The following is a 13,126-nucleotide window of genomic DNA, read 5'->3' on the forward strand; positions in this document are numbered from 1 at the left end:
ACCCAGATATTTCATCACTGACACCCAGATATCTCATCACTGACACCCAGATATCTCATCACTGACACCCAGATATTTCATCACTGACACCCAGATATCTCATCACTGACACCCAGATATTTCATCACTGTCACCCAGATATCTCATCACTGACACCCAGATATCTCATCACTGACACCCAGATATCTCATCACTGACACCCAGATATTTCATCACTGACACCCAGATATTTCATCACTGTCACCCAGATATCTCATCACTGACACCCAGATATCTCATCACTGACACCCAGATATCTCATCACTGACACCCATATATGTCATCACTGACACCCATATATGTCATCACTGACACCCAGATATCTCATCACTGACACCCAGATATTTCATCTCTGACACCCAGATATCTCATCACTGACACCCAGATATTTCATCACTGTCACCCAGATATCTCATCACTGACACCCAGATATTTCATCACTGACACCCAGATATCTCATCACTGACACCCAGATATCTCATCACTGACACCCAGATATTTCATCACTGACACCCAGATATCTCATCACTGACACCCAGATATCTCATCACCGACACCCAGATATCTCATCACCGACACCCAAATATCTCATCACTGACACCCAGATATTTCATCACTGACACCCAGATATCTCATCACTGACACCCAGATATTTCATCACTGACACCCAGATATCTCATCACTGACACCCAGATATTTCATCACTGACACCCAGATATCTCATCACTGACACCCAGATATTTCATCACTGACACCCAGATATCTCATCACTGACACCCAGATATCTCATCACTGACACCCAGATATTTCATCACTGACACCCAGATATCTCATCACTGACACCCAGATATCTCATCACTGACACCCAGATATTTCATCACTGATACCCAGATATCTCATTACTGACACCCAGATATTTCATCACTGACACCCAGATATTTCATCACTGACACCCAGATATCTCATCACTGACACCCAGATATCTCATCACTGACACCCAGATATCTCATCACTGACACCCAGATATTTCATCACTGACACCCAGATATCTCATCACTGACACCCAGATATTTCATCACTGACACCCAGATATCTCATCACTGACACCCAGATATTTCATCACTGACACCCAGATATCTCATCACTGACACCCAGATATTTCATCACTGACACCCAGATATCTCATCACTGACACCCAGATATCTCATCACTGACATCCAGATATCTCATCACTGACACCCAGATATCTCATCACTGACACCCAGATATTTCATCACTGACACCCAGATATCTCATTACTGACACCCAGATATCTCATCACTGACACCCAGATATCTCATTACTGACACCCAGATATTTCATCACTGACACCCAGATATCTCATCACTGACACCCAGATATCTCATCACTGACACCCAGATATTTCATCACTGACACCCAGATATCTCATCACTGACACCCAGATATTTCATCACTGACACCCAGATATTTCATCACTGACACCCAGATATCTCATCACTGACACCCAGATATTTCATCACTGACACCCAGATATCTCATCACTGACACCCAGATATCTCATCACTGACACCCAGATATTTCATCACTGTCACCCAGATATCTCATCACTGACACCCAGATATCTCATCACTGACACCCAGATATTTCATCACTGTCACCCAGATATCTCATCACTGACACCCAGATATCTCATCACTGACACCCAGATATTTCATCACTGTCACCCAGATATTTCATCACTGACACCCAGATATCTCATCACTGACACCCAGATATCTCATCACTGACACCCAGATATTTCATCACTGTCACCCAGATATCTCATCACTGACACCCAGATATCTCATCACTGACACCCAGATATTTCATCACTGACACCCAGATATCTCATCACTGACACCCAGATATCTCATCACTGACACCCAGATATTTCATCACTGACACCCAGATATTTCATCACTGTCACCCAGATATCTCATCACTGACACCCAGATATTTCATCACTGACACCCAGATATTTCATCACTGTCACCCAGATATCTCATCACTGACACCCAGATATCTCATCACTGACACCCAGATATCTAATCACTGACACCCAGATATTTCATCACTGACACCCAGATATTTCATCACTGTCACCCAGATATCTCATCACTGACACCCAGATATCTCATCACTGACACCCAGATATCTCATCACTGACACCCATATATGTCATCACTGACACCCAGATATCTCATCACTGACACCCAGATATCTCATCACTGACACCCAGATATTTCATCACTGACACCCAGATATCTCATCACTGACACCCAGATATTTCATCACTGACACCCAGATATCTCATCACTGACACCCAGATATCTCATCACTGACACCCAGATATCTCATCACCGACACCCAGATATCTCATCACTGACACCCAGATATTTCATCACTGACACCCAGATATCTCATCACTGACACCCAGATATTTCATCACTGACACCCAGATATCTCATCACTGACACCCAGATATTTCATCACTGACACCCAGATATCTCATCACTGACACCCAGATATTTCATCACTGACACCCAGATATCTCATCACTGACACCCAGATATCTCATCACTGACACCCAGATATTTCATCACTGACACCCAGATATCTCATCACTGACACCCAGATATCTCATCACTGACACCCAGATATTTCATCACTGACACCCAGATATCTCATTACTGACACCCAGATATTTCATCACTGACACCCAGATATTTCATCACTGACACCCAGATATCTCATCACTGACACCCAGATATTTCATCACTGACACCCAGATATCTCATCACTGACACCCAGATATTTCATCACTGACACCCAGATATCTCATCACTGACACCCAGATATCTCATTACTGACACCCAGATATCTCATCACTGACACCCAGATATTTCATCACTGACACCCAGATATCTCATCACTGACACCCAGATATTTCATCACTGACACCAAGATATCTCATCACTGACACCCAGATATTTCATCACTGACACCCAGATATCTCATCACTGACACCCAGATATCTCATCACTGACACCCAGATATTTCATCACTGACACCCAGATATCTCATCACTGACACCCAGATATTTCATCACTGACACCCAGATATTTCATCACTGACACCCAGATATCTCATCACTGACACCCAGATATTTCATCACTGACACCCAGATATCTCATCACTGACACCCAGATATCTCATCACTGACACCCAGATATTTCATCACTGTCACCCAGATATCTCATCACTGACACCCAGATATCTCATCACTGACACCCAGATATTTCATCACTGTCACCCAGATATTTCATCACTGACACCCAGATATCTCATCACTGACACCCAGATATCTCATCACTGACACCCAGATATTTCATCACTGTCACCCAGATATCTCATCACTGACACCCAGATATCTCATCACTGACACCCAGATATTTCATCACTGACACCCAGATATCTCATCACTGACACCCAGATATCTCATCACTGACACCCAGATATTTCATCACTGACACCCAGATATTTCATCACTGTCACCCAGATATCTCATCACTGACACCCAGATATCTCATCACTGACACCCAGATATCTCATCACTGACACCCATATATGTCATCACTGACACCCAGATATCTCATCACTGACACCCAGATATTTCATCTCTGACACCCAGATATCTCATCACTGACACCCAGATATTTCATCACTGTCACCCAGATATCTCATCACCGACACCCAGATATCTCATCACTGACACCCAGATATTTCATCACTGACACCCAGATATCTCATCACTGACACCCAGATATCTCATCACTGACACCCAGATATCTCATCACTGACACCCAGATATTTCATCACTGACACCCAGATATCTCATCACTGACACCCAGATATTTCATCACTGACACCCAGATATCTCATCACTGACACCCAGATATCTCATTACTGACACCCAGATATCTCATCACTGACACCCAGATATCTCATCACTGACACCCAGATATTTCATCACTGACACCCAGATATTTCATCACTGACACCCAGATATCTCATCACTGACACCCAGATATCTCATCACTGACACCCAGATATTTCATCACTGACACCCAGATATCTCATCACTGACACCCAGATATTTCATCACTGACACCCAGATATCTCATCACTGACACCCAGATATTTCATCACTGACACCCAGATATCTCATCACTGCCACCCAGATATTTCATCACTGACACCCAGATATTTCATCACTGACACCCAGATATCTCATCACTGACACCCAGATATCTCATCACTGACACCCAGATATTTCATCACTGACACCCAGATATCTCATCACTGACACCCAGATATCTCATTACTGACACCCAGATATCTCATCACTGACACCCAGATATCTCATCACTGACACCCAGATATTTCATCACTGTCACCCAGATATCTCATCACTGACACCCAGATATCTCATCACTGACACCCAGATATCTCATCACTGACACCCAGATATTTCATCACTGTCACCCAGATATCTCATCACTGACACCCAGATATCTCATCACTGACACCCAGATATCTCATCACTGACACCCATATATGTCATCACTGACACCCAGATATCTCATCACTGACACCCAGATATTTCATCTCTGACACCCAGATATCTCATCACTGACACCCAGATATTTCATCACTGTCACCCAGATATCTCATCACCGACACCCAGATATCTCATCACTGACACCCAGATATTTCATCACTGACACCCAGATATCTCATCACTGACACCCAGATATTTCATCACTGACACCCAGATATCTCATCACTGACACCCAGATATCTCATCACTGACACCCAGATATTTCATCACTGACACCCAGATATCTCATCACTGACACCCAGATATCTCATCACTGACACCCAGATATTTCATCACTGACACCCAGATATCTCATCACTGACACCCAGATATTTCATCACTGACACCCAGATATTTCATCACTGACACCCAGATATCTCATCACTGACACCCAGATATCTCATCACTGACACCCAGATATTTCATCACTGACACCCAGATATCTCATCACTGACACCCAGATATCTCATCACTGACACCCAGATATCTCATCACTGACACCCAGATATTTCATCACTGACACCCAGATATCTCATCACTGACACCCAGATATTTCATCACTGACACCCAGATATCTCATCACTGACACCCAGATATTTCATCACTGACACCCAGATATCTCATCACTGACACCCAGATATTTCATCACTGACACCCAGATATCTCATCACTGCCACCCAGATATTTCATCACTGACACCCAGATATCTCATCACTGACACCCAGATATTTCATCACTGACACCCAGATATCTCATCACTGCCACCCAGATATCTCATTACTGACACCCAGATATTTCATCACTGACATCCAGATATTTCATCACTGACACCCAGATATCTCATCACTGACACCCAGATATCTCATCACTGACACCCAGATATTTCATCACTGACACCCAGATATCTCATCACTGACACCCAGATATTTCATCACTGACACCCAGATATTTCATCACTGACACCCAGATATCTCATTACTGACACCCAGATATTTCATCACTGACACCCAGATATCTCATCACTGACACCCAGATATTTCATCACTGACACCCAGATATCTCATCACTGACACCCAGATATTTCATCACTGACACCCAGATATCTCATCACTGACACCCAGATATCTCATCACTGACACCCAGATATCTCATCACTGACACCCAGATATCTCATCACTGACACCCAGATATTTCATCACTGACACCCAGATATCTCATTACTGACACCCAGATATCTCATCACTGACACCCAGATATTTCATCACTGACACCCAGATATTTCATCACTGACACCCAGATATCTCATCACTGACACCCAGATATCTCATCACTGACACCCAGATATTTCATCACTGACACCCAGATATCTCATCACTGACACCCAGATATTTCATCACTGACACCCAGATATCTCATCACTGACACCCAGATATTTCATCACTGACACCCAGATATCTCATCACTGACACCCAGATATTTCATCACTGACACCCAGATATCTCATCACTGACACCCAGATATCTTATCACCGACACCCAGATATCTCATCACTGACACCCAGATATTTCATCACTGACACCCAGATATCTCATCACTGACACCCAGATATCTCATCACTGACACCCAGATATTTCATCACTGACACCCAGATATCTCATCACTGACACCCAGATATCTCATCACTGACACCCAGATATTTCATCACTGACACCCAGATATTTCATCACTGACACCCAGATATCTCATCACTGACACCCAGATATCTCATTACTGACACCCAGATATCTCATCACTGACACCCAGATATCTCATCACTGACACCCAGATATCTCATCACTGACACCCAGATATCTCATCACTGACACCCAGATATCTCATCACTGACACCCAGATATTTCATCACTGACACCCAGATATCTCATCACTGACACCCAGATATTTCATCACTGACACCCAGATATCTCATCACTGACACCCAGATATTTCATCACTGACACCCAGATATCTCATCACTGACACCCAGATATTTCATCACTGACACCCAGATATCTCATCACTGACACCCAGATATTTCATCACTGACACCCAGATATTTCATCACTGACACCCAGATATCTCATTACTGACACCCAGATATTTCATCACTGACACCCAGATATCTCATCACTGACACCCAGATATCTCATCACTGACACCCAGATATTTCATCACTGACACCCAGATATCTCATCACTGACACCCAGATATTTCATCACTGACACCCAGATATTTCATCACTGACACCCAGATATCTCATCACTGACACCCAGATATCTCATTACTGACACCCAGATATTTCATCACTGACACCCAGATATCTCATCACTGACACCCAGATATCTCATCACTGACACCCAGATATTTCATCACTGACACCCAGATATCTCATCACTGACACCCAGATATCTCATTACTGACACCCAGATATCTCATCACTGACACCCAGATATCTCATTACTGACACCCAGATATTTCATCACTGACACCCAGATATTTCATCACTGACACCCAGATATTTCATCACTGACACCCAGATATCTCATTACTGACACCCAGATATTTCATCACTGACATCCAGATATTTCATCACTGACACCCAGATATCTCATCACTGACACCCAGATATCTCATCACTGACACCCAGATATTTCATCACTGACACCCAGATATCTCATCACTGACACCCAGATATTTCATCACTGACACCCAGATATTTCATCACTGACACCCAGATATCTCATTACTGACACCCAGATATTTCATCACTGACACCCAGATATCTCATCACTGACACCCAGATATTTCATCACTGACACCCAGATATCTCATCACTGACACCCAGATATTTCATCACTGACACCCAGATATCTCATCACTGACACCCAGATATTTCATCACTGACACCCAGATATCTCATCACTGACACCCAGATATCTCATCACTGACACCCAGATATTTCATCACTGACACCCAGATATCTCATCACTGACACCCAGATATCTCATCACTGACACCCAGATATCTCATTACTGACACCCAGATATCTCATCACTGACACCCAGATATCTCATCACTGACACCCAGATATTTCATCACTGACACCCAGATATCTCATCACTGACACCCAGATATTTCATCACTGACACCCAGATATTTCATCACTGACACCCAGATATCTCATCACTGACACCCAGATATCTCATCACTGACACCCAGATATTTCATCACTGACACCCAGATATTTCATCACTGACACCCAGATATCTCATCACTGACACCCAGATATTTCATCACTGACACCCAGATATTTCATCACTGACACCCAGATATCTCATCACTGACACCCAGATATTTCATCACTGACACCCAGATATCTCATCACTGACACCCAGATATTTCATCACTGACACCCAGATATCTCATCACTGACACCCAGATATTTCATCACTGACACCCAGATATCTCATCACTGACACCCAGATATTTCATCACTGACACCCAGATATCTCATCACTGACACCCAGATATTTCATCACTGACACCCAGATATCTCATCACTGACACCCAGATATCTCATCACCGACACCCAGATATCTCATCACTGACACCCAGATATTTCATCACTGACACCCAGATATCTCATCACTGACACCCAGATATCTCATCACTGACACCCAGATATCTCATCACTGACACCCAGATATTTCATCACTGACACCCAGATATCTCATCACTGACACCCAGATATCTCATCACTGACACCCAGATATTTCATCACTGACACCCAGATATTTCATCACTGACACCCAGATATCTCATCACTGACACCCAGATATCTCATCACTGACATCCAGATATCTCATCACTGACACCCAGATATTTCATCACTGACACCCAGATATCTCATCACTGACACCCAGATATTTCATCACTGACACCCAGATATCTCATCACTGACACCCAGATATTTCATCACTGACACCCAGATATCTCATCACTGACACCCAGATATTTCATCACTGAGACCCAGATATCTCATCACTGACACCCAGATATCTCATCACTGACACCCAGATATTTCATCACTGACACCCAGATATCTCATCACTGACACCCAGATATTTCATCACTGACACCCAGATATCTCATCACTGACACCCAGATATCTCATCACTGACACCCAGATATCTCATCACTGACACCCAGATATCTCATCACTGACACCCAGATATCTCATCACTGACACCCAGATATTTCATCACTGACACACTATGGAGATGGCCAAGAGCCCTCTGATGTGAGGACGTGTCACATGTGCCACCCTGGTAGGACCTATGAGATACGTCCTTAGCAGGGAAAGGGTTAAACAGGTGGGGACAAGATGTCACAAATATTTCTCTTAGGTTTTTGCAGCTTCTGTTGAACACCCACTCACCAAGGAATTTGTTACAATGTAACCAGAGAAAATGGTGGAATTCCAAATCTCACATGTCCGGAGATACAAGCTCCTGTCCTAACATCCGGCTGTGCCTCCAGGATATCCGATGTATAAACGGCACGAGGCTGGCACCTCCCTGCCTCCACCATTATTTTTACTTTGATTATGGCACCGCTGGCGTCCGCCATCCATTCATCCTCGGGCATCAAAGGGGGGAAGATCCAGCATGAAATATGTAATTATCGCACTAAACCGACCTCTTCCCGGGCAGTGATATCTATTATCCCAGGAATACCGGAGACATCTCCATATCCATAAGTCCCTAAAACATTCCCCCACTTACAGACAGGCTCAGCAGGACAGTGAAATACTAGAGGGAAGAGAGACCGGCCCGTGATGAACCTGTAAGATTATTATGTTTGTAAGTTACCTGCTTATAATAATGTGATGAGAGATTTTGGCTTGTGTTTTATGATGGATCTGGTTCTGCCTTAGTAAATGTGTTTTGGATTTGTTGCATGTCCGATTCATTTGTGCCAAATTTGTTTCTGATTTTTACCCTACAAAGTAGATCTCATTTGTGACTAATAACGGAACGAGATAAAAGGTTTAAAAAGGTTCAGGGCTTCATCTCTGCACATAAAATCTTGGCAAAATTGTGATAGATGCTACATACATCTGTATAGCCGCCGCTCACTATGTCAGATAAGGTGCACTCAGAACGACTAAGTGCCAGACTTTGACGTGCGCCAGAAAAAGTCGCAAAAATGTGCCAAATTAACTAACTGCGCCACTTTTTTGCGCAAAAAACCCGACCAAAAACAGTCTAAAAAGCTATGATTACTGTCCCCCATAATGCGATACATTAAGAGAAATCTAAAGAAAAATGTAAAATGGAGATGTTGATGTCCATGACTCTACACGTTGTATCTCCTGTATCCATATTATCCAATAAAATATGGTTTAAAAAAACTGGGTGACTGCGCTTATGGGTAACTGTACATCACTTTGAGAGTATGGAATATACATAGAAGAAGAGTTAGATGAGAAGGAGTCTTCCTTCTGTCAGGGCTGTGAGTCTGTGGACATTCTGAGCCACTGCGGGAGGTGGTACTAGCCGATCTGGGACTGGAGTCTAAGTGGCACCTGGTCTTCACCAGAGCCGCCGCAAAGCGGGATGGACTTGCTGCAGGAGGATACCACCAGGTAATTCCACAGGCGGGACTAGCCCGTGGTGACTGCTAAGGTCGTAGTGCAGGAGACAGTCTGTACCCAGGGTGACAGCAGGAGAACAGCACAGGAAGGCACACTAGGACTCACATCAGGAACCCGGATCAGGCACACGGATCAGGAACACAGGAACGGACTGGCACACGGATCAGGAACACTTGAACGGACTGGCACACGGATCAGGAACACAGGAACGGACTGGCACACGGATCAGGAACACTTGAACGGACTGGCACACGGATCAGGAACACTTGAACGGACTGGCACACGGATCAGGAACACTTGAACGGACTGGCACACGGATCAGGAACACAGGAACGGACTGGCACATGGATCAGGAACACAGGAACGGACTGGCACATGGATCAGGAACACAGGAACGGACTGGCACATGGATCAGGAACACAGGAATGGACTGGCACATGGATCAGGAACACAGGAATGGACTGGCACATGGATCAGGAACACAGGAACGGACTGGCACATGGATCAGGAACACAGGAATGGACTGGCACATGGATCAGGAACACAGGAATGGACTGGCACATGGATCAGGAACACAAGAACGGACTGGCACACGGATCAGGAACACAGGAATGGACTGGCACATGGATCAGGAACACAGGAACGGACTGGCACACGGATCAGGAACACAGGAATGGACTGGCACATGGATCAGGAACACAGGAACGGAATGGCACACGGGACAGCAGGATTGCAGCCGCCAGATTAAATGCAGACCCGGTAGTAGCCAGCGCCAATCACCTGTGCACTGGCGCCTTAAATTTTGAAGTACCGCCCTGCGCGCACCCTAGGGAGCAGGGCTGCGTGTGGGCCTAGTCCTGACGGGAGCCGGAGCGTGGAGAAGGGCAGCGGAGAGGGGCACGAGTGCACCCGTGATCCACGGTATGGATTGCAGGGGTGCTCATGACACCTTCTACTTACCCACAACGTACCTTCCACTATCACTGATACCTACAGGAAATGAATATTATTCACAGAAAATATATATGATAGATGTTTTTTATTAAGTGAAACGCATTGTACCTTATATTTCATCAAATATAAGACCACATTTACCTTGAGTGATGGAGAAGCCCCTACTTGTACTCTGGATCTATCATTCCTTCTATAGGGGACGTGGGCCAGCGGGATGCACCCTCCGCACTTTCCAGGCTGCACTCCTTGTAGATTTTTCCTCTATTCCAGGTGAGCACCTAAGACTAAGTTGGTCTGTTCACATTATCATTCGATGTGCACTAGAATCTGCGTTTATACATAGTTGGAACTTGTCCTACAATTTACCTACAACTTCTGCTCAGAAGAAAAAATATGGAGATGATCCGATAATCTCGGATTTAAACCTTTCCAAAGTAAAAGACTTGGACAATCCTCTGCCGGATCTTCTTAGTCCTGACCCCATAAACAATGGGATTCAGCATTGGTGGAACCAAGACATAAACATTGGCAACACTGATGTGGATCTGTGGTCGAATGTGGTGGCCGAAACGATGGGTGGCAAATGTGAATGTGGAGGTCGTATAGAAAACCAAGATGACTAAGATATGGGAAGTGCAAGTGCTGAGGGCCTTCCGACCTGCCTGCTTGGTGGGGAGACTGAGGGCAGTGCGGAGGATCAAGGTGTAAGAGGTCAATATCGATAGTGAATCAAAAGCACCCATCATGGTGGCCACGGTGGCGCTATAGAACTTGGTTATGAATGAGTTTCCACAAGTCAACTTTATAAGAGCCATGAACTCGCAGTATGTGTGAGGGATGACATTGGACTGGCAGAAAGGTAAGTTTTTTACAGTGATTGGGTGAGGCAAGAAAAATATGAGACCTCGAAACACCACAGAGATCCCAAGTACTAGAATAGTTCTATTGTTTAAGATAACTGAGTGCCTCAGGGGGTTACAAATAGCCACAAAGCGGTCATATGCCATAGCCACAAAAAACCCAGACTCCATGGCAGTGAAGGAGTGGATGATGAACATTTGGGTCAAACAAGCCTCAAACCTGATCTCCCGTAGATTCAACCAGAAGATGCCCAACATTTTAGGAAGGGTTGAAGATGACAGAATGATATCAGTCATGGACAACATGGAGAGAAAGAAGAACATGGGCTCATGGAGACTCTTCTCAGATCTGATGATCAGTAGGATGATGATATTTCCGAAGACGGCAAGGAGGTACATACAACAGAAGGGGATGGAAAGCCAACACTGGACGTCTTCTAGACCTGGGATCCCGAGTAAGATGAAGAAGAAGGGATGGGAGTCATTCATGAGAAGCATGGTGGATGCGGCCAGGCATGGTCCTAAAACACAGATCATATATAGTCACCATAGATAATTATGGTATGTAAGCTTCAACCAATAGGAATAGTCTACAAGGACAACTGAGATGCAATCCCACCAGGACTGTGCACTCACTAGAAGTACTCCAGCTATAATGTGGATCTTGAAGCTGAGCGTGAAGGTCACTGGTTACGTTGAGAAAACAATGAAGCTGGTAGAGTAGAAGCCATGGCACCGACACCTGCTTTGATGACAAACATTATGAGCAGAACATACAATTTGCCGAGGACATCGGTCATTGTGACAAATACCATAGCAGGTCCATGATAGGGAACACAAAGAGAAAAGCATCAACCAAAA

At 44.5% G+C, this 13,126-nt stretch overlaps 1 protein-coding gene across 1 annotated transcript; it reads right to left on the bottom strand.

The window, feature by feature from the left end:
- Positions 1-11,824: 11,824 nt before the first annotated feature.
- Positions 11,825-12,763, bottom strand: LOC140116383 (olfactory receptor 52E2-like). Its single transcript, XM_072132907.1, has one exon. The coding sequence runs from the start codon at positions 12,761-12,763 to the stop codon at positions 11,825-11,827; it is 939 nt and encodes a 312-aa protein (XP_071989008.1).
- Positions 12,764-13,126: the final 363 nt, after the last annotated feature.

The sequence above is a fragment of the Engystomops pustulosus genome, chromosome 2 (assembly GCF_040894005.1).
Source record: "Engystomops pustulosus chromosome 2, aEngPut4.maternal, whole genome shotgun sequence".
Lineage (NCBI taxonomy): Eukaryota > Metazoa > Chordata > Amphibia > Anura > Leptodactylidae > Engystomops > Engystomops pustulosus.

Bases quoted from the DNA above. Each gene is read 5' to 3' on its own strand.
- LOC140116383 (XM_072132907.1), bottom strand. From the start codon at position 12,763: ATGCTTCTCATGAATGACTCCCATCCCTTCTTCTTCATCTTACTCGGG.